The sequence below is a fragment of the Salvelinus fontinalis genome, chromosome 3, assembly GCF_029448725.1.
Source record: "Salvelinus fontinalis isolate EN_2023a chromosome 3, ASM2944872v1, whole genome shotgun sequence".
Lineage (NCBI taxonomy): Eukaryota > Metazoa > Chordata > Actinopteri > Salmoniformes > Salmonidae > Salvelinus > Salvelinus fontinalis.
The window spans coordinates 32511802-32534611 of record NC_074667.1 but is presented as its reverse complement, the minus strand read 5'-3'; the positions used below and the strand labels follow the sequence as shown (position 1 = coordinate 32534611).

The 22810-nt window shown below is 43.5% G+C and overlaps 2 protein-coding genes across 6 annotated transcripts; both read right to left on the bottom strand.

Annotated features, from left to right (window-relative positions):
* Window positions 1-583: 583 nt before the first annotated feature.
* On the bottom strand, window positions 584-11330 carry rereb (arginine-glutamic acid dipeptide (RE) repeats b). 5 transcript variants are annotated; one of them, XM_055912710.1, is made up of 17 exons: window positions 11116-11330; window positions 9698-9746; window positions 9288-9412; window positions 8687-8786; window positions 8375-8473; window positions 7903-7983; window positions 7551-7704; window positions 7316-7396; window positions 6685-6878; window positions 6361-6528; window positions 6025-6138; window positions 4513-5777; window positions 4087-4300; window positions 2837-3557; window positions 2227-2388; window positions 1884-2087; window positions 584-1711 (listed from the first exon to the last, which is right to left on the bottom strand). In XM_055912710.1, the coding sequence occupies exons 1-16, from the start codon at window positions 11139-11141 to the stop codon at window positions 1885-1887; spliced, it is 3756 nt and encodes a 1251-aa protein (XP_055768685.1). In that variant the 5' UTR covers window positions 11142-11330; the 3' UTR covers window positions 584-1711; window position 1884. The 5 variants fall into 5 exon arrangements, with proteins under 5 accessions (XP_055768685.1, XP_055768681.1, XP_055768683.1 ...); XM_055912706.1 differs by having other exon boundaries at window positions 1889-2087; XM_055912708.1 differs by having other exon boundaries at window positions 1889-2087; window positions 2227-2364.
* A 306-nt stretch (window positions 11331-11636) lies between these two features.
* eno1b (enolase 1b, (alpha)) lies at window positions 11637-20313 on the bottom strand. Its single transcript, XM_055912711.1, has 12 exons — window positions 20204-20313; window positions 18961-19055; window positions 16889-16984; window positions 15502-15560; window positions 15249-15318; window positions 14926-15059; window positions 13798-14020; window positions 13399-13596; window positions 12843-13044; window positions 12455-12563; window positions 12248-12306; window positions 11637-12092 (listed from the first exon to the last, which is right to left on the bottom strand). Exons 2-12 carry the CDS (start codon window positions 19043-19045, stop codon window positions 12026-12028), a joined length of 1302 nt encoding a protein of 433 aa, XP_055768686.1. The 5' UTR covers window positions 19046-19055; window positions 20204-20313; the 3' UTR covers window positions 11637-12025.
* Between the last annotated feature and the right edge of the window lie 2497 nt (window positions 20314-22810).

The window sequence follows — 22810 nt, the reverse complement described above, 5'->3', positions numbered from 1 at the left end:
TTCCACCAAGGGCTCTGTTGTGTACACAACATATGATATCACATTGTGCACCTATTAAAGTAACTGAATGTACTTCAGCATGATTCTGCATGATTTTAAATGCCAATATTAACATAGTCTATGCAAGGCTCCGATTTGTTTTCTCGGAAGTGGAAAGAAAGGCCAAATGGTATCTGCAATATTTGAGAAATTTGAAATGAATATCAAACACTAGCACTTTTCACCTTAGAAAAGTGTATATAATAATATGGTGCTGTGTGTGTGTAAGTTGATGGAATAACTTCAAGAAGCTATTTGTCATTGTTTAGCAATTAAATGTACCACTATGCATCTCTTCCTCTCAGTCTCCACTTCATTTACATATAATTGCACAAGTCTGGATGTAGGGTCACATTACCATACACTCAGTGTGTTGGGATTTGAAATTGCCACAGAGTGTACAGTGATCATACTGAAACAGCACAGCTTCAATGAGGAAGGGTGAGGATTGCCCCCTATTGGCCAAATGCTGTTACCAGAACAATTGCCCCAAAAGTTCTATCCTAAGCAACCATACATACAGAAGACATACTTTGAACAAATGTTATCATGTTATTGCAGAATTATTTATTCATATAAATATGCAATGCATACATTTTGTTTTTCCATATTATTATTATTTCACATAAATATTAAAACAGGATTTGTCCATGGTATGGATGCCAAGGTTATAATGCTTTTTCTGTTTCGTCTAACCAACACAATATTACTATCCGGATCCACTGTTCTAAACACCGTTTTCTGTCAGGGGTGACAATAGTGATACTCCAATTTATAATTTTCTGTGCTAACCCACTTTACTTTATAGCGCTATATATACTGTGTGTATATCTAAATAATTTAACTTTATTGTGCCAGCTTGCAAGTCAAGAATTCACACCTCATATTAATAATAATCATAATTATTAATATAGAATATTGAACATATATTATTTACAATCTCAAAAATGTACTGTGTGTGTCAGAGCTTAGGTTAAATTGTGAAAACTTATCTTGAAATATATAAAACTTTAGGGTTTAGACAAATATTTAGCAGATATAGAATAAAATTAATCTACTATGCTTTTTAGTTGTCTAAACACAAATGAACAACGCTACTCTTAAGTTCTGATGAAAATCGAAAGGGAAACAGTCATGCAAGGTTATTACAGTCAATCATCCAAACATCTAATATTAAATGTCATTCTGTACAAGGAGATCATTCAGATTGTTTAGAAATTAAAATGATAGTTCACCCCCCCAAATCAGAGTTTGTCAGATGTTTTCATAACTCCCAAAAAGGTGAGCCATATTCCGCACTCGCTATATATTGCATTAGGAGAACTGTAGAAATGACAAAATCCATATTAAGTGGTAGACAACAAATGGCAGGGAATAGAGACTACGCTAATCTTCTATTTTTATAACCAGACCATTATTGAAATATGAAAAAGTCTCACAAACGTGGATGATTTGGGGGTAAACTATCCCTTTAAGTGCTGAGCAGGAAACAAGCATACAGATCCAAAGATTGTTAATTCTCAATTACATTTAGACTTATAGAAAAGGATACACTAAGATTAGTTGTCGCATAATGTCAAAAGTACACAGCATTGCTATCTCTATGTATTTTCATGGTGACTCACACCATAAGGTGTCTCACGATGGCTTGTCACCTTCTTTCTTCAGGCGGCTGCGGAGGAAAACAACAACAATACAATATTAAATGCCAGTGCAATAGCTCATCAATAAACCAAGATCCTACTTTCGTCTAGTGATTTAAGACTTCTCAATAAATGCATAAATGAAAGCGCTGTGGTTCAGCTAAACTGTTGTTGTTGGTTGTTTTTCGAGGTGGTAATCACCTCACCTGTAGTAATCCTCCTGCCCGGGCAGAGGCCCCCCATGTTGTAGGTGGTGGTGTCCATGCAGCCACTGCTGCTCCATGGCCAGCCTCTGCAGCTCTGCCGACTGGGCGTGCATGGCCTGGAGCTGGTGGGCTGCAGACATCTGTGGGATGGGGCCCTGAAGCTCACGGGGGTACCCTGCTCCTGCAACAGCGGCATAGGCTGTTTGGATGTTGATCAAGGGACACAAAACCTCAGAGTGAGTCTCAGTCAACTCACAATAACACAGAAATATAGACTAAATACAGTGAACTGAATGTGTGCGTTCCCATATAAAACAGTGAAGGTTGAGGTTTCTCACCAAACAGTGGGTGTCGCAGCATGTCATGGTCATGGGGCAGGTCGTTGAGCAGAGGGTTGGGGATGGGGCCTCCGGGGAAGGGGAAGCGGGCCAGGCGGGGCCCTGGAGCCAAGGGATCCAGAGGGTGGGGGCCATTACCTGGGTGACAGTAACACACATCATCTAATGAAGCAGGAGAACAAACAATATATCAATTAACACATGTCACACACATCAGTTAACATAGGGCGGGGGGGGATGAGTAATACACGCATACCAACTGACAATTACACTGGTAGGCAGACACAGTAATATTGAGAAGCATCCTCTCTCAACAATAAATAAGACTACCAAAGACTAAGATTAAATAAGAATGAATCTTTTTTTAAATGAAGATAGCTACCTTGTAGCAGAGCCTGGTCCTTAAGCTTAACTCACCATAGATGTGGAACAACTATTACCACTTAATTCTGTGCTTTTTAAAAAAAAAGATTGGATTTTATTGTTTTAGAAGACAGAACTAAAACAATAATCGATTTGTGAATATGCAGCACACATATGTACACACATATCCTGAAGATGAAACAAAATCAAGAAAAAAAACACAAAAAAAACATACAAGTGTCCTTACCCTCACCTTGGTTGAGTGGGTCCTGCTGGTGCAGGTGCAGGTGTGAGTGGATGTGGGAGTGCTGGTGGTGATGCGGCGTCACATTCAGCATCTGCAACCTGGCGGCCGGGTCGTTCGCCACAGACGCCATCCTCTCTGCGTGGAGCCTCTCGGCAGTCAGCCGCTCAGCGTAGCTCAGCTCCGGACGCATCTGGGGCCCGGCCAGGGCCAGCACCTGTCTCTCCCTCTCCAGGTGGTTCTGCATGGCCGGATGGAAGTGGCCAAAGGGGTGGTGGGGCGGCCCAGCGATGTGAGGCAGTGCCAGGGCTCCATGTCGGGCAAAGTGCTCCATGGGGTTGGCTGATGGATGCATGGTCTCCATCTCCGGGGGTTTGACCTCAAAGCCGGGCTTCATCCTCTCGCGGAGCTCCCTCTCTCGGAGGTTGCGGAGCTCCCTCTCTCGCATGCTGGGGTCGGCGGTGTAAAGGCCGGGCATGTGGTAGGCCAGCAGGGGGTCCCCGGGGGACAGGGACACGAAGAAGGGGTGGTTGCGGTTGGTGGGGGACATGACGTGGGGTCGGGCGTACTCACTAAGGGTGCGCAGGGCCGGGGTGTCGGGGCCGATGTAAGGGGGGACGGCCGCCACGCTGGTGGGGGGCTGCTCGAAGGAGGAACGCATGTGGACCTGGCCGATCATCTGGACATCACTCATACGGCTGTCGTGGGACGAGCTGGACGCTCTCTGGAAGAGGGAACATTTAGGTGGTTAAAATTAGCGAGAAAACAATGTATAGAGCCCTACAGGCATCATTAACTGATTAACTGATTACGTTGTTGTACTATGTAATAATATCATTGCTGAGATAGGAGATGGTAAGACATGTCAGTTTCAGAAAGGAAACGATAGGCTCTGCTCCTTCATGTAGCTCAGTGCCAGAGCAGTGAGCACAATATGCTCCATCAAATCCCTTGGAAGAAACACAGAAATCAGACAGGCGGAGGCTGGGGGTAGGATCAGAAAACAGCAAGCATAGCGAGTAACAGCAGCACGGCAGCAAGAGACACCAGCGCATGCGTGCGCCTGACATCGAGGAAGCATGCGTAGAACTGGTCGACTTAAATAGACCGCATGTAAATAAGAGTGCGAATCCAACTTGTGCAATATCCGCTGATGCCACCACACTCGGGTTTCCCTTCTGAATGGGCCACGATTTATTTATGTCAAAGAAAACAAACAAGGAATAGAGGGAAAACCACAGCATATTACTCACAGCATTTTTCTCTTCCTGCCTCTCTCGTTCCCTCTCCCGCTCTCTCTCCCTGTCCTTCTCCCTCTCCCTCTCTCGGGCGTTGTGTTCAGCCTCTCTCTTGGATCTCTCCACAGCCTCCTCTCTCTTCTTGGCCAGCTTGGATGAGGCCAGAGGGGTGAAGAACAGGTCTGTTCTGGAACACGAGTTGTAGCCACGGTCCAGGTGTTTGATAAACCTGAAAAGAAAAACAATGGACAGTGTATCAAAACAGCATATTTTGAAATCACACAACATTATGTTTGAGAATGTAGCAAACTCAGATGAACAACATCTGTTATACACCGAGAAACACAACACCACAAGAAGGTCAACAATATGGCCACAATTAAATCTGTAAAGGAGACCTATTCTATAGGACCGCCATGAGCGTTGTCATGCAGTAAGTACCGTGCTGATTGGCTAGCGTGGCTGGCGATGTCGACAACCGAAGGTTCTGGCGAGGGACTTCTGGGTGGAGGGGGCGGGCTCTCAGGCTCACACTCATCCAATGGCTCTTCTTTAATCTGGACATGTGACCCTCCCATGCCAATGGGGTTTCCGGGCGAGGGGCGCAGGGGCATGGAGGAGAAGGAGGGCTGGAGACCAGGGACTGGACCCATGGTAGAGGGAGCAGAGGCAGAGGGGACAGGGTGCAAGGCCGAAGGGCCAGATGAGGGCAGGGTGGAGTGGGAGTGACTGCCTCTGCCAGGGAGGTTCTGCAGCTGAGTGAGCACGGGAGGCTGGGGTGGGAGTCCCTGCTGCATGGGCAGGGACTGGGGCATGAGCTGGAGGGGGGGTGGAGGGGCACCGGGAGGGTGCTGGTTGGGCAGGGAGTTGAGGGGCTTCAGTGCTGGCGGTGGGGGTAGGTTGGACGGCATCTGGAGGAAAGGGGGAGCAGAGGAGAGGTGCGGTGGCTGCTGCTTGTGCGATGGTGGGATGGGTGTGGTTGGGGGTGGTTTGATTTGGGGACCAGATGTAAGGGTGATCGCCTGGGAGAAAGGAGGTTCCCTGGCTATGTGAGGAGGGGGTCGCTGGGAGCGGGGGCCCTGGGTGGGAGCACCATGGAGGGGCAGGGTGGGAGGAAGAGATCCAGGTGGAGGAAGAGGACCCTGGAACACAGGAGATGGAGGATGAAGGGCCTGTCCCAGTGGTGGAGGGAGGGGTGATGGGCCAGAGATGGGGTGAGAGGAGGGGGGTGGGGGTTGGCTGTGTGGTGGGCCTGACTCATAGCCAGCTGACTGACCAGCCTGAGCAGGCTGGGGGGGCTCTGGGGAGGGGGGTGCTTGGGCCTGTACCTGGCCAGGCTCTGCAGAGGGAGAGGTGCCCTGGGGGGCCAGGAATGTGGTCGAGACTGCAGCCTGCGCTGGAGGAACAGTCGGTGCGGTCTGTGTTACAGCCAGGGCAGCAGCTGCAGGGGCACTGATGGTCTCTGCTGCCGCCTGGTGGGCACCCTGGGGCTGCTGGGCAGAGGAGTCGGAGTCACTCTCGTTGCCCTCGTTGCCCTGGTGAGGGCTGGGGATGCTGGGGGAGGAGGAGCGGTTGTCCTGGTCGATGTCTTTGGTGTCGCTGCTGCCGTCGTCCTGGGCACTGCGGCTGTCTGAGCAGCACTCCTCCTCCACCTCTCCCCCCTCTGCCTCTCCATCGCCCTCTGACCGGCACTCCACCTGTTCACCCTGAGAGGAATGACACACGGTTAGAATTGTTGATGAGGGGAGTTCTCATCATGTTAATGTTACACGAAAAGAGGCACTGGATAGTTCCAGGCACACCCAACAATGTAGCTCAGCGCAGGAAGATAAGACATTAACTGAAGAATAATGAGAAAACAAAAGCGTTTCTGAGAGCTGGTTTTGTACATTTTGCTTTTCACTGATCTTGATCCTGTTCGCTGTCATTGCCTCGCTACCGTCTTAGTCTCACCTGCTGTGTTTTCGTTCTTTTAGTTGCTGTTCTCTCAGGCTCCTCTGGGTCCTGGGCTGCACTCTCCCTGGAACGTTTAGTACTCTTTGGTAGGGGCACCTCTTCCTTGATCTTCTGTTGGATGGAAGGAATAGAATTCGGTTATTCAATTCAGTTCCACGTTTTACCTACAATGCAGTCAAAAGTCTTCGGACGAAGAGGAAGCTCTGGTCTGAATAGCAGATATACAACTAGACATTTGTTAAGAGATTAAGTGTACTTTCAATTCACAAATGCGCCATTACATTGAATACAAATCTATATCCCTGACTTAAAAATGTAAAAAAGAACATGTACCTTGCCAGGCTTCTTTGTGGAGTCAGTCTTGTCTGAGCAGGAGCTTCTGGATGTGTTGGAGGTGGAACTAGCTCCACTGGGTGCAGGAGACGGATGGCTACTGGACTGCTGGTCTTCACTGGTAGGAGAGCCGGTCCGCCTCTTGTGGCCACTTCTTAGTGAAGACAACTGGAGAGAGATACAACTTTGAGTAAGTACTGAAAGAGAGAATGATTATAACAACAATAGACAAAGATCTGGACGGTACTGACTGAGACAAATGAGTGAGGGTGGCAGGGGAGGTATCCACTAGATGGGGCTAAGATTGAAGGTTCTCAGCCTTACCGGTGCTCTGCTGCGTCGCGTCCTCATGCCGTGCTTCCCGTTGCCCTCCTCTTCCTCTTTGACAGGTTTGAACATGAAGGGAGGGTCAGCAGGTTTGGGGCCGGGCGGCAGGCGGCCATGTTTGTTGTAGAAGGTCCGACAGGTGGTACACAAGAGGATGTTATCTCTACCGCCGTGCTGCCAGTCCTTAGAGGCTGAAATTAAGGCCCAGTGCAGTCAAAAAAGGCAATTTCCTCTGTGTGTGTGTGTGTGTGTGCGTGCGTGCGTGCGTGCGTGCGTGCGTGCGTGCGTGCGTGTATGTATGTATGTATGTATACATATTTCCACACTACGAGGTTGGAATAATACTGTGAAATTGTGGAAATGATGATAATGCCCTTTTAGTATACATTTTTGCCTGTTTTTGTGGGATGGAGTTAAATTTAATCAACGGTATTGATCCCGAAAGGAGAAATTGGATTTGGCAGCTACATAGTACACAGACACACAATGCATCAGAACCCATTGACCTGAGCCCTGGTGGCTGGTGGAGCAAGTACGATACATGACATCAATGCAAGCTAATAGAATCAATTGGGGAATAACATTGTTGTGTTCTCTGAAGATAAATGGAGAGTTCAGCTGTACTCACTGGTAGTAGCACAGTGTCCACAGGTTCCCTGCTCGCTGTCTTCACTGTCCAGATCGTCCTCACTGGCCGAACTCACGTCCACTGCAGGAGAGAAGAGATCCGATTAAAGACTATACCCACTCCTATTCATTCCGATCTTACTGTGTTATCTACAGTTACTGGACTAGAAGATAGACTAACGGCCTGCCATAAAATCAGCTAAATCTTAGGGGAATTGATCATCCCCGGCACTCACATGATTGGGCCTGGGAGGGGGTATTCACAGTGGCAAGGGCAGCGCGAGTCTTGGCCTTGCGTGAGGATGGCTGTCTACGGTGCTGACGGTAGGGCCGGGTGCCTGCAGCCTCGGGCGTCTTTTTCCAGTGGTAGTAGAATGTGATCAACTCACCCTGCCAACAACACAACACGCGTGATTTTGAGGAGGGGCACAGATTGCAGATTCCAATGAAGATACTGACTGCATCGCAAACAGTTAGGTCTGTTGATTGTGTGTATAGTTATGTCCAGTTATATCTGTCCGTTATGTCTAGCCAGACATGAGAGGCAGTACGATAGTAAAATATACTACACCAGGTGTTTTCATTTACCGTTTTCTTGTTGGGCAGCAGCTCTTTGCGAATCCTGAAGAAATGTTTACCGTACTGTCTCAATCCTTTGATAAACCGCTTCTGTTGATTGTAAAAAGATTGTCGTGGAAGCAAAACAAGGTCAACATTGTTCCCAAACATTTGTCTTGTGCAATATGCCATGCAGTGTAAACGTGTTTCGTAATGTTGCACTGTTGTCTATGTTACACAATGGCCATAATTCATATTGAACATGCATAGCATTGTTGCTTGGAGTAACCCGATGCAACCACAGAGCAGCCCTAACAGCACATAGAGCCATATTCTGTCTTGAAATTTGAGCGCTTAACTCAAATATCTGCGCTGACATCAAGGAATGATTTATGCAAAAGCCTGAGCTGCAACGCTCATCTCAACTCTGAATCGGGTCCATAGTGTCTAAAGTTAAACATTGTCTTTGCACCTGAAGTAAGCATGGTGCACGCTGCCTTACCACGTCATCTTCTGACCAACATTTCTCAATAAGTTTGGGCACAGGTTTCTTCACTAGGCGCTGCAGAGCTTTAGCCGCGTCATAGCGGCTGGCGTGTAACTGTAGAGGGAGACAAAGGAACACAGAGCTCCTGAGAAGGGTTACAGATCTTACTCGTAGCAATATATTGTTCACACAATTGTACACTGGATATTTTTTCAATCCATTTTTTTTTCTCTACCAGAAAAAATTAATTAAAACAGGTGAAAATTAAATGATCTTATTGTTCCATTTCATATTCCCATTTAGATGCAGCAAAGTTATCCTGCTGACCATGTTTAAAGCGTTGAGTGTGGTATCGTCACGAGAGGCCGCCAAACAACCATCCTCTGTGGATCCTCCATCACACATTCCTGCAAACGCTGCCATGCTCCTTCAATCAGGAAGAGGCAGGGAATATAAATAAATTAGGAGGGCTGTGCAGTCAGTCAGGATGACAAGCATGAAAAGCATTGTACACTACAGACCCCAACAGAAGTGTTTTTAAATGACATTATCTTTAACAATAATGACCTGACAGGCTAGCTCGAAGAACTCTGATAGGACAAGTCTTTAGACTAAATGACAACTAAAAACCAGCAGCAGTCACACTTTCTTGATATGCTCACTAATCTGAAATGACCATAGTAATGCACATCCCTCTCACCACCAGTGTTATGCAACGCTGACAGACACCAAGGTATTGAATGCATCCCATCAGTCTTTAAATCTGTCAGGAATCGTATGCACCATTCATCACACAAGAGATACAGTATGAGTGTAGCCTGGTCCCAGACCCATTTGTGCTGTATAGCCAACAACAACAAGAGTTGGATATACAGCACAAACAGATCTGGGACCAGGCTAAATTGAGTGCTGCTGAGTTGACACTAACCTGGCAGCTCTGAGGTACATGAGGAGGTCACAATCATTGACCCCTGGCATCCACACCAACTCTTCATTCTCTGTCTGGGTCTGCACACCAAACACAGGGCGTGGTTGCAGCTCAGGGAGCTTGGCCTGCATACACACAAATAATACAGACAGGTACAATGTTAGTCTCACCGTCACAGACAGTTTATTACAATGATATGACTTTTGCACCATGTAATTCACAAATACGGGCAAATATATGACAGGTTATGACCGTGAGATAGTTTATGATGACACACTGTATGAATCAAGTAGCTCACAGATTTTGCAACAGAGATTGTCAAAGACATAGCGGTACTGCTAAGGTCTCGTATGGGCAATACAGACTAGACAGAGTGACATCCTGCCTACAGGGGGTTGTTGGACTATTACCTGATGACTTGATCCCACTCTGATCTCCCCCTGCGTGCTGTTCAGGCTCCTGGAAATAGGGATAATTCAGTTATAACATAAGTTACATATAGCATTACATTGTTATATTATTACATTATAGATTTCATTACATTAACTAGCCTTTAGTGTATAATATTTGCAACTGATATGAACAGAAAGGAACCAAGATAAATATTTTTGGGACAATGCAATGCAAGAAACACAAGTCATTTTATTTGTTGTTGCATCAAGTCAACTTGACACAATTTCATCAACTGTATTATTAATCAAGTAAACACTGTATGGCCGGTAGGTAGCCCAGCAGCTAAGGAGTTGTCACATTAGCTGGTTGCTGGTTTGAATCCTGGGCCGGGCACTGGAAATAAAGGGCGGATTTGATCTGGCAACTGGAGAGCTGCTGGGTTCACAGTTTAACAACAATCCCCTATGGTTGGACCCTTAACCACACAACATGCTCTTCATCCAGGGGTGCTACACTGCAGCTTGATTCCATGCTCTTCTCAACTCAATCAAATTTCTGTTGTCTGCTGTAACATATGGATAATAAAGTTGTATTGGATTTTAAATGTTTATTGCTATACAATTCATGTTCTGTTCTAAAACGGAAAGAGAACTAGATCTACTGCTAGATACCTCCCTTTTTATGACATACTAATGCATGTGTTGTTTATATGCAACCGTGATTATGCATATTTGACACAAATCACAAGGCAAATAGGCTATATGAGTAGTGGCAATATTTTAATCCCTAATCTAAATATCAGAATATTACTGTTTTAAAATTGCATTACAATTGGGCAGTGCTTTCCTTTAATCCCGCCCATCCATCAGTAAGAGCCAATCTGAGTGCGGCTATTACGTTCCCGCCTCCAAGCATTACATAAACGAGACTCGTCTCGAGGCCCTTGCAAACATATCAATCACACATTGACATCTTTTTACAAATTGTCAACAAGCATTTATTGCTTTCGAGCGTATAACGCATATTTTAGATTTAAAATAATCAACATCATGTCGTCAACGCGTCTATTTACGTGGCACGACAAGTCTCGCAAAATGGAGTATTGATATAACCTAGCTACATACTCTTTTCCAATGTGTAGCTAGCTAGCCATCTTTACAGGGAGCAGAAAATCGACAGAAACCACAGCAACTCTGTCACAGTTGATTTGACACATACCGGTATGACACTAAAGTCAAAAATTCACTAACGTTAGCTAATGTAATGATTTTTTCTCCGTACGGTAGCTAGCTTGTTAGCTTTACATAGATTAGGCTAACAACTCCATCGCGACAATTGCAATTCCCAAGTATGTCATAAAAATGACAATGTAAACATTACAATACAAGATGTTCGCGTCCAAAAACATATACATTTAACGAGGCAACTCGAATACCTTCTCGGACTGAACAAGTCGTCCATGTCGGAGGCTTGTGTCGTTTTTATGTTGACACTGCCAGCGTAGTGGTCGATACAAACTATGCAATTCCTCTATTTCATAGCTACTACTCAAAATGGAGGCTACGAGGAGTCGATTTTTTTCCTACCACTAAGCTGTGCAATGACCTCAGCCCCCACACGCAGCCTTCAAAGTTCCTTTCTCTGTAGACATAACTGAGCATGTGCCGCGGTCCCTAATAGGATCATCCACTTGATGTCCACAGAGCCGTGCCCCTTTCGAGCAACGACGCAAAAAAATACAGAAGATCAAACGTATAAAATATAATTCAGAATTCCAGGAAGATTGTAGAAAGCGAGAAAACTGATTAGGTTAAATGAAAACTGTCCTTACAAAAAACAGTTAGCTATAACTAAATTCATGATTTCCATTCACCCATCACACTTATTATAATATGCTTGACAATCAAACATTTACACATCCTGCTGAGAATAAATGACAAAAGAATTGCAAATGGCTCAGTTTCAAAAAAGGGGTTTATTCACAGCATCTACAGCCACAGGTAGGCTGCAGCTTTTGCAATTTCACAATCCATTACATTGATTACTCATGGATATAATTATTTTGCTCTATATTGAAATAGATTCAGTGAAAGACATTCATTGCAACTCACAGGTAATTTGTTAATCTAGGGCAGCGGAATGTAGGTAGACTAGGGAATGTATGTAATAACCTATGGTATTGGACTGGAACTTTGAATGAGTCTTTCTAGCTACCTTGTTATGTGTATGTAACCCTTTCAGATTTTGGTTATCAGTAAGCTTCTTTAGCATTTGTAAGTAATCATTAGAATGCTTGCTAAACCGTTGTGTGTATATGCCCATGATTATGTTCCCATTGCACTCATTTAAGCCAGGGGGTTCCTGAAGTTCTTCCCAGCAAAGACAGCCTTGTCTCCCAATTCCTCTTCAATTCTGAAAATGAACAGGGATATAAAGTTTAGCAAACCTCAATAATACAATTGTTATGCCATATGTGAAAACCATGCTCAATAAGAAAGCCTTTGTAGCAGAACAAAAATTACAAGCGTCACAGCATTGATTAGGCTGTAAAGGACATGAACCCTCACCTGAGAATCTGGTTGTACTTGGCCAGACGCTCAGAGCGGCAAGGAGCCCCGGTCTTAATCTGGAGATGAACAGACAGAGGCAACATTACTTAAACAGCAATAATGAAGACAGTAACTAAAATACAGTAATGACTATAATACAAATTGGTATTTCAACTGTCATATACAGTTGAATACCAAGAGTATTTCCTTTGGGAAGCCCCTTACCTGTCCAGTGCATAGGCCCACCACCAGATCAGCAATGAAGGTGTCCTCTGTCTCCCCAGAGCGATGGCTGACCATCACTCCCCAGCCACTTGACTGAGCCATCTTGCACCTGGACAGTGGGAAGAGAGGAGTCATTAGGTAGAAGTTCAGTTGGAAATTATATAATGTAAGGCTCACGTTAGACTTGCAACTGTCAGACTATTTGACTTGCCTTGACTCTTATGAGACGCATCTCGGTTTGTTGATCGTTTCATGAATAGATCATGATTGTAATGCATATTTAGAGTGTAATTACGTCAACTCAAATCTTAGAAAAGGCACAAAATAAAAGGAGGCTGGAGTTCCTCTTGTAGAAGTCATTATGGAGTAAAGGGAGGTTGAAACTTACGCAGCCAGAGACTCGGTCACAGAGCCGATCTGATTGACCTTCAGCAGCAGGCAGTTGCAGGCCTTGTCCTCCACGGCCTTGGTGATGCGTTTGGGGTTGGTCACTGTGAGGTCATCACCCACCACTTGGATCTCCGTGCTGCCGGTGAAGTTGGACCACGCCTCCCAGTCATCCTGGTCAAAGGGGTCCTCAATGGATACCACTGTCAAAGAGGGGACATTGATCATAAGTGATCACATACAGAGAGGAAAGTCATGGTCCTGTACCTTACAGAGTAGACAACCATAGAAAAGGACAATTGATAATTTTATGAAACAGTCAACAATTTAATTTTATTGATAACTTTAATTTCAATTGCCAACTCAGAGCAGTCCTACAATAGGTATTTGAACCATACTATTCAACACAGTGCCCATCTCCATTGTAGTGTACAATGATTGAATTGTGAGAATTAAAATACATATAACGCTGATCCAGCCAGCGACAACATTTCATAGGTTTAAAACAATTATCAAGGAATGACTAATAGGTCAACAAGAGAGGACAGGACACACACCTGGGTAATCCTTGCAGAAGCTCTTGTAGAGGTCAGCCAGCTCATCAGGAGTGATGTAACGCTCTGGGTCATCAGGGGACTTGAAGTCTAAGTCGTATTTCCCATCCCTGTAGAACTCAGAGGCTGCCACATCCATGCCGATCACCACCTCTTCTGTGTATCCTGCTTTGCTGATAGCCTCTTTGATCAGCTCCAGAGCTATGGAAAATTAAGCAGAGATGTAAATTTATTAAAATATGGTTCATTAGATATTGGCAGCATCCTGTGATCATGTGGGTACTACACAGGGGTGGATGAGGTGAGTTTTTCCCTTAATGTAAAAGAGCTGAATCCAATCAAGTATCACAATATAGTTTTTTGGGCTGTAAATAAAACCCTCTGATCCCGTCGCTCTCGTACCTTCCTTGTTCTCCAGGATGTTAGGAGCGAAGCCTCCCTCATCTCCCACATTGGTGGCGTCCTGGCCGTACTTCTTCTTGATGACATTCTTCAGGTTGTGGTAGACCTCAGCCCCGATACGCATGGCCTCCTTGAAGGTGCTGGCACCCACCGGCAGGATCATGAATTCCTGCATGGCCAGCTTGTTGCCCGCGTGAGATCCACCGTTGATCACGTTGAAGGCCTGGGAAATCAGAAATCCACAATTTATTCAAATGACATTTCATTAAATAAAATCTATTTATTTTATTAATCAGTCCCCTAGGATCTTTTGACAAAGAGACCTAGGTGGAGAAATGTAACTACACAGCAAGCTGTAAGACAAGCAGTGGTGGAAAAGTACACAATTTTCATACTTGAGTAAAAGTAAAGATACCTTAAAAGAAAATGACTCAAGTAAAAGTCACCCAGTAAATACTACTTGAGTAATAGTCTAAAAGTATTTGGTTTGAAATGTATTTAAGTATCTAAAGTATAAATCATTAAACATTTCTTATATTAAGCAAACCAGACGACTTGATTTCAAAAAAAAAAAAAATTAACGGCTAGCCAGGGGCACAGTTCAACACTCAGACATAATTTACAAACGAAGCATGTGTTTAGTGAGTCTGCTAGATCAGAGGCAGTAGAGATGTTCTCTTGATAAGTCCATAAATTAGACGATTTTCCTGTCCTGCTAAGCATTCAAAATGTAACAAGTACTTTTGGGTGTCAGGGAAAATGTTTGGAGTAAAAGTTGTCAAAAATATAAAGTAAAGTACAGATGTTTTAATTTTAACCTTTATTTAAAAAGGCAAGTGAGTAAAGAACAAATTCTTATTTACAATGACAGCCTACCGGGGAACAGTGGGTTAAGTGCCTTGTTCAGGGGCAGAGCAACAGTTTTTTTTTTTTTTTTTTTTTTTTTTAATACCTAGCCAGCTCAGGGATTTGATCAACACTAACCACTAGGCTACCTGCCGCCCCACAGATACCCCCCAAAACGACTTTAAAGTATTTTTACTTAAGTACGTTACACCACTGAAGACAAGGCGGCATGTGTGAGCGCACTTCAATATTAAATAAGAGTAAAGTATGCCCTGTGCTCACCGGTACGGGCAGTATGACCTCTGGGTTCCCAGCGAGGTCAGCAATGTGACGGTACAGGGGGACGCCTTTCTCAGCTGCACCAGCCTTACACACCGCAAGGGAAATACCCAGGATGGCATTGGCACCAAACTTGGCTGATGTGTCAAAAACATGAAAAATTAATAAGTGAAATAGATACACTTTCATATGGGGGAAATATTTAGTCATTCAGCAGACGCCCTCATTCAGAGTGGCTTACAGTCAGTACATTCAACTAAACTAGGTAAAACATAAGACAATATAAACAATTGTCATCTCATAAATTCTAATCTGAAAAAACTTACACTTGTTCTCGGTGCCATCCATGTCAAGCATGATCTGATCGATTTTCTCCTGCTCAACCACAGACACCTCCTGAGATGTAGAAATAAAATTAGTGTTTGGCACACTGAGGAACTAGGCCTGCATGAACTAGGAGTATGTGGAAGTGGAGTGAACACTAGACCTGCTTATCTTTACCAGGGTGGGAAACATCAATACAACATGCCATGTCATTGCCAGAATAACAGCAACTTTTTAAAAGTAGTATGTTCCTACCTGCCCAACGAGTGCAGGTGCAAGTGTAGAGTTAATGTGGTCCACTGCTTGTGAAACACCTGAAAGGCCAAGGAAACATTACTGACTAAGAAACATGGAGACAGATGGGGGATTTGGAAACAATTCAAGCAACATCAACAATCCAGTATGCTTTTTCAGACGCAAACAAATGGTCCTCAAAACAGTCAGAGCACTACTAATCCAATATGTTTTTTAGCTTCCTTGTTATCAAGCTTGGTGAATCATACAACCATTACTGTGACAAAGTGTTGACTTCATGCACAAGGATGAGTACAGTAGTTGAGACAACAGATCAGTCTGCTTTTCATTTCCAAAGTCATCAAGAACATACATCACACAACAAGACAGGAAAGATGCCTTGGATAAACAATGAAGCTAATTTGTAAAAAAAATCATGCATAAGTGATCACTACTACTCCGTAGTTCTCCAGTATGTCGATACATATGAATGTTGATTTGTCTAGCAAATCTTCAATGTGTATAAACCCTGTATGACAGACAGAGGGCACTGTTTTGGTACTCTTCCTCAATTGTAAAAAAGCAATAAAAATATCTACATTCGTTTTTGCCAAGTATATTCTATGACAGACACCTTAAGGCAGTGATATTCAAAGTCGTGTTCTAAACTCCCCCACCCTTCAAAAAAAGATATACATTTGAAACCTTTTTTGGGGGGGGACAAAAAAATTTAGAGTACAGATTGTACAATTGTATAATTATGGTACCATATAGAAATGTTTTTGAGAAAGAGCATTTTTAATTAAATGTATAGGTTTCTTTTCTTTGTGATAAGAGATTAAAATGTAATAAATTTAAGGTTATTTTGATTTTTTTTTAAATGTATCAATTTTAAGATTGTGACATATCAGCAGAAATTCTGGTGGAATTAAATAAAAAAAAGGGGTCCCTGGCTGAACAACTTTGAATACCACTGCAGGCTTCATTAACGTATACTTTGAAATTATATTATGTGAATGAAAATAAAAAAATAAAAAATAAATTATTTTTTACTAATCCTAAAGTCCCAACTACAACAAATACATGTAATTTTGTCATTAAAACATTTTATTGAAATACTGTAGAATTCCACTCATTCTCCTTCTGAGGAGAACCAATATGGCAGCCTGTGGCTTTAAAGACTCATTGGCCAATACATAGCATCGATAATCCAGGGTTTACACACATAATTGGAGCACACTCACCAATTTAACAGGCCTTTTTAGACCTGACAGAGGGGAAGAGTATAAAAAAGGAAGGAAGACTGTGTGAAGATTGCAGATGGCAAGTTAGAGACCTCCCTGGAAGAGACTGCCATCATAATCATACAGTATATTTAAGTTACACTATATTAACCCCAGATACACACCTTTCCCAAGGTAGCGTGACTTGTCGTTGTCTCTGAGCTCCAAGGCTTCATAAATACCAGTGGAGGCACCACTGGGTACAGCTGCTCTGAACAGACCTGGGAGATGGAGAACAGTGACAGAGATATAAAATACTGACTCATGAAAAGTAGGGAAATCACCTATAGGAGGAACTCACTGTCAAATTTGTATAAAAAAGGTAGGGAGGGTGAATGAACAGGCTGCTGCACAGTCACTACTATGGGAGCTATTTCTAGAGCGCCTGGTTAAATTGTGCACAAGAGCCTTTTTAAAACTCTACATGTATAATCTAGTGAGAAACATACACTGACTGTTAAAAACATTGTGAGTATCATGCTCGTTCCATGACAGACTGACAAGGTGAATCCAGGTGAAAGCTATGATCCCTTATTGATGTCAACTGTTAAATCCATTTCAAATCAGTGGGGATAAAGGGGAGGAGACAGGTTAAAACCCCTTCTTTAACCTGTGAGACATGATTGTGTATGTGTGCCATTCAGAGGGTGAATGGGCAAGACAAAATATTAAAGTTTCTTTGAATGGGGTATGGTAGTAGGTGCCAGGCGCACCTGTTTGAGTGGGTTAAGTACTACAAAGCTGCTGGGTTTCACACTCAACAGTTTCCAGTGTGTATCAAGAATTGCCCACCACCCCAAAGGCCATCCAGCCAACTTGACAACAGTGGGAAGCATTGGAGTCAACATTGGCCAACATCCCTGTGGAACACTTGACACTCCATGCCCTGACAAATTGAGGCTGTTGAGGGCAAAAAGGGGGCGCAATTCAATATTAGGAAGTGTTCCTAATGTTTTGTACACTCAGTGTATGATGATGATTATATATATATTTTATTTTTATTTTTTTACAGTCTTTGCGTTTGCTTCATTTACTATCATCCTAAATTAAGCCATATTTAATATTACACAACTTTCCTTGATGTGAACATTATGCGTAACTAAAATTACACAAACTCATGTTGACCACATCAAATTGGAGGGGGAATTACACCACTCCAGTCAACACTTGGCATTGCGCATGGTGATATTAGGCTTTTGTGCGGCTGCTCAGCCATGGAAACCCATTTCATGGAGCTTCCGGCGAACAATTATTTTTCTGACGTTGCTTCTAGAGGCAGTTTGGAACACAGTAGTGAGTGTTGTTTCAGCCCTCAGTGGTCCCGTTCTGTGAGCTTGTATAGCCTACCACTTCGTGGCTGAGCCGCTGTTGCTCCTAGACTTTCCACTTCACAATAACAGCACTTACAGTTGACTGGAGCAGCTCTAGCAGGGCAGAAATTTGACAAACTGACTTGTTAAAAAGATGGCATCCTATGATGGTGCCACGTTGAAGGTCACTGAGCTCTTCAGTAAGGCCATTCTACTGCCAATGTTTGTCTATGGAGATTGCATGGCTGTGTGCTCGATTTTATACACCTGTCAGCAACGGGTGTGGCTGAATTAGTCGAATCCACTCATTTGAAGGGGTGTCCACATACACTATATATACACAAAAGTATCATAAACTGTTTCTGCATATTGATTTTGGACACTTCAGAAACTGTGTTTTGACATCAAGAAATGTATCAAAAGTTCTTGTCAATAGGAAACAGCGACAATCATTTTCAACTGATGTTTAAGGAATAAACATTTCACTTTCAACATTAATTTCCAATAGTATTCTAATTAAATCAGATAAAACTGCTGAATGAGTCCAAAAACGTGCTGTGATTAAGTTATTTTGATGATATACCAGAAGTCGTGAAAATGGGTTTGTCCTGTCCAATACAAAAAGGTAACAAAAGGCCCTAACCTAGTTTTAATATCATGAAGTAAATGCTTTTACTTGCGAGTTCTTTGTAAGCTAGTGTTTATCTGGGTAAGTTAGGCTTAGGCTATTTTCAGATTTTATATGCCATTTAGCAGACACTTATCCAAAGCGACTTAAAATGTATGCACGCACTGAATGTTTTATACTGGCATTGCAAGCGCCATGCTCTACCAACCGAGCTACAGAGGACCACTTAACTTTATGTTAGGCCGATAGCAACGTTTACCTTTGTCAGTGTAGAGGTCCACCTCCACAGTGGGGTTGCCACGGGAATCAAAGATCTCCCGGGCATGAATCTTCAGGATGGACATGGTGCTTGACCTTTGGAGGAGAAAAGTAATAAAACTTTTTTTTTTTTTTTAAAGACTACCAGATAGTCTCACCATGATACGAGTTCTTAGTCCTATAAAACACGACACAAGTTCTTAGTCCTATAAAACATGATACCTCAATGTCCATTGTGCAAACTCTCTACTGAGCCTGAAAATGTGAATCAGCATGTCTCTTTCAGTTTATCAGTAATTTGAGGTACTGAAGTTTCAGAGATCATCTGACCTCAGGTCAAGGCAATGAACATGAACACTGCCCCAAATGGCCTTTCCATATCAGAGCCCATTATTTGACTGATGAATACAAATAACCCTTCAAGTTCAGTACAAGCAGTCAGTGGTGGTTAAAAACTAAGAATCTTTCACTCAAGATCCCCCCCCCCCCCAAAAAAAGTGTCCTTCCAGGCGGTTTTAAAGCTTAGTCGTGCTAGCAGTGAGTTGGCTGCCTAATTCGATTAGCTACTGTCCATCTGACAAATCACATGACACTGGACTGCAGCATTGGTAAGGTATCTTTAGGTCAAGGCTAGAAGGACTACTGGATGTCAATAGACGAAGTCAAACCAATAATTTATCATTCTGAACGGTGCAAGCCATCTATTCTTGGCGTTGTGGATGACATTGTGTACGTTTTTTCTTAGAATGATACATACAAGGATCTCAAATGATCCGATTGACATGAGATCCCCTATAAATCCTCCCAATGGAACGTCCCTTGAACGTGGAATTGGTGTGCAAAAAGTATCGTACGTGGGTTGAGAATGCACGTTATGAATTTAAAGGATACTCACGCAGTTATGGCAACATCACTGCGATGAAGATGAATTGTATCACATTACAGGAAAATGCACTACAGATGGCTACATCATTGTTAACACAGTCACTGGACTAAATGTTGCGTAGCCAAATGAGCTAGGAATCGAACTAAAGTTACTCAAAAGTAAATGTGCGAAAGAGCGAATTGCACTGTTTGAAAACAGAGAATGAATCAACATGATAGCGGATGGGCTGGCTAGCGGAAACGAATTACCTTATTTTATACACCAATGGGAACAACTCAGCTATGTCTTCAAAACGGTTTGAATATTGTGAAAACACTACGTTTTCTCACAAAACAGATGAATGTGGGTAGTCACTTACCTTTGTAATTAAAATAGAGGTCAAGGTGACAGGAAGAGCAGTCTTTCTCGAGATGCCGGCCAGTTCAGTGCGAAGTTCTGAGAGGCGTCGCAAAGAGATTTCCGCTTGTTCCTTTTCATTGGGATCGTCACTAGTTACCACAGCCACAAAGTCATAAACCCCGCCCATTTCTACAACGTCGCTTCGTAAAATGTGATTTTAAAGATAACCTTAACCCTAACCTTAACTGCACTGCTAACCTTATGACTAACCATAACCTTAAATTAAGACCAAATAGCACATTTTAGTGATATAGTCACTTTGTGGTTGTAAACCTTTTCTGTGTTTTGCTCTTCTTCTCTGGAATCACCAACAAGAAAACTCCACACTGCCCCTATGGCTTAGGAGTAGGGCCTACAGTTTCAAATTTAAAGTTTAATTTAAATCGTATGTATGGGATAAGCATGGCATACATCGTCCAACGAAATGCTTACTTGAAGGTTCCTTCTCGACAATGCAACAACAATAAGAAATAAGAAAATATAAAGATACGAACATAAAGTAAATGGCATTAGAATAGAATAAACATTTTAGCATACATGTAATACAGGAAGGATCCATTTTTAAACATTATTTTTATTTTACCTTTATTTAACTAGGCAAGTCAGTTAAGAACAAATTCTTATTTTCAATGACGGCCTAGGAACAGTGGGTTAACTGCCTTGTTCAGGGGCAGAACAACAGATTTTTAACAATGTTTATATATACTGTATATATATATTTTTATATTTATAGTCCGATATTTACAAGTCAGTGGAGGCTGTTGAGGGGAGGACGGATCATAATAATGGCTGGAACGGCGCAAATGGAATGGCATCAAACATATGGAATCCATGTGTTTAATGTATTGACACCATTCCCACTAATTCCGCTCCAGTCATTATTACGAGCCCTTCCTCCCTGATTAAGGTGCCACCAACCTCCTGTGTTACATGTATTGGGGAAGGGGGGATGGGGGTCAAGTGTATAAATTGAGCAGTATAATAAGAGTCTCGTAGCAGCAGTTGTGATGTGTGTGTAGCATGAATGTATATGTGTGTGTGTGTGTGTGTGTGTGTGTGTGTGTGTGTGTGTGTGTGTGTGTGTGTGTGTGTGTGTGTGTGTGTGTGTGTGTGTGTGTGTGTGTGTGTGTGTGTGTGTGTGTGTGTGTGTGTGTGTGTGTATGTCTGTGTGGGTGGGTGTGTGCATGAGTGAGTACATGTGTGCTATGGTGCAGAGAATCAGAGCAGGTGGTCAATCCAGTTCAAGTGTTCAGCAGTCTAATGGCTTGTGGATAGAAACGGATCTGAGCCTGTTAGTATCAGACCTCATGCTCCGATACCGTCTGCCCGTCTGTAAGGGAGTGAACAACTTGTGGCTGGGGTGTGGGTTCCTTGATGATGCTGCGTGCCTTCCTCAAGCACTTTTTTGAGTAGATGTCTTGGATAGGGTGGGAGCACGGTCCCAGTGATGTACTGGGCCATCTTCACCACCCGATGGACGGCCTTGCGGTCTTGGACGAAGCATTTCACGTACCAGGCCGTGATTCAACAGGTCAGAACGCTCTCGATGGTTCAGCGATAGTATTTCGAGAGGACCTGGGGCGGCATGCCAAATTTCTTCAGCTGCCTTAGGAAGTAGAGATGCTGTTGTACCCTCTGTAAAAGAGTAGTGGTGTTGTGGGTCCATGAAAAGTCCTCTGTGATGTGGACGCCGAGGACTCTCTCTACTGCAGTCCTGTTGATGTGGATTGGGGCATGTTCCATACTTTGCTTCCTGAAATCAACAATACACTCCTTTGTTCTGGTGGCACTGAGGAAGAGGTTGTTGTCATGACACCACAATGCCAGTTCACTTACCTCCTCCTTATAGGCTGATTCGTCATTGTTGATTATCAGGCCTACAACTGTGGCGTCGAGAGCGAACTTGATGATGGAGTTGGTGTCGTGCAAAACCACACAGCCATGGGTGAATAGGGAGAAAAACTGAGGGCTGAGGACACAACCCTGGGTGGCCCCTGTGTTAAAGACAATTTATGCTTTATCCGGAAAGTGGTCGGAGGCTTGGTATGGAGGGTGTGACGTAATTGCTGAGCCTCTGAAGGCATGCAGAGGCCAAATCAAGCTCCGTACCGCATCACCGTGCGCCTCTCAATTTTTTTAACAATGCGGAGCGCTCCGTATAGACATGATTGGTTGATGGTAGGTGGGGGCGGTAGGTCCTGTATAAATACACACTCACTTCCTTGACAACTTCCTTCACAACAGCTCTGTTCTGCTCCGCTAAGCGCAAGAAGTATGAAAGCCCTGACATCTGCGTAGGCTGCATCGCAGTAAATGCTGTACGGCCACTTCAGACTCCGGATTGACTATGCAGAGCCTTTTAAGAGTCAGCGTGGAGGAGGTGTTGTTGAGAAATCCTCACAGCCTGTGGACTGCCTATTAGAAAGTCCAGGATCCAGTTGCAGAGGGTGGTTTTCAGACCCAGGGCTCTGAGCTTGGAGTCAAGCTTGGAGGGAACAATAGTGTTGAATGCTGAACTGTTGTCAATGAACCGCAATCTCACACAGGGGTTCCTCGTTTCCAGTTA

Excerpts from the sequence above, each read along its gene's own strand:
- eno1b (XM_055912711.1), bottom strand. The coding sequence starts at position 19,045 with ATGTCCATCCTGAAGATTCATGCCCGGGAGATCTTTGATTCCCGTGGC. Across the intron at positions 15,060-15,248 it reads GGATGGCACCGAGAACAAGT|CCAAGTTTGGTGCCAATGCC; the intron begins GTAAGTTTTTTC and ends TTGACACATCAG. Across the intron at positions 13,045-13,398 it reads CTTCTGCAAGGATTACCCAG|TGGTATCCATTGAGGACCCC; the intron begins GTGTGTGTCCTG and ends CCTCTTTGACAG.
- rereb (XM_055912706.1), bottom strand. The coding sequence starts at position 11,141 with ATGGACGACTTGTTCAGTCCGAGAAG. Across the intron at positions 8,474-8,686 it reads CACTCAACGCTTTAAACATG|TTACACGCCAGCCGCTATGA; the intron begins GTCAGCAGGATA and ends CTCCCTCTACAG. Across the intron at positions 2,389-2,836 it reads CCCACTCAACCAAGGTGAGG|ATGATGTGTGTTACTGTCAC; the intron begins GTAAGGACACTT and ends CTGCTTCATTAG.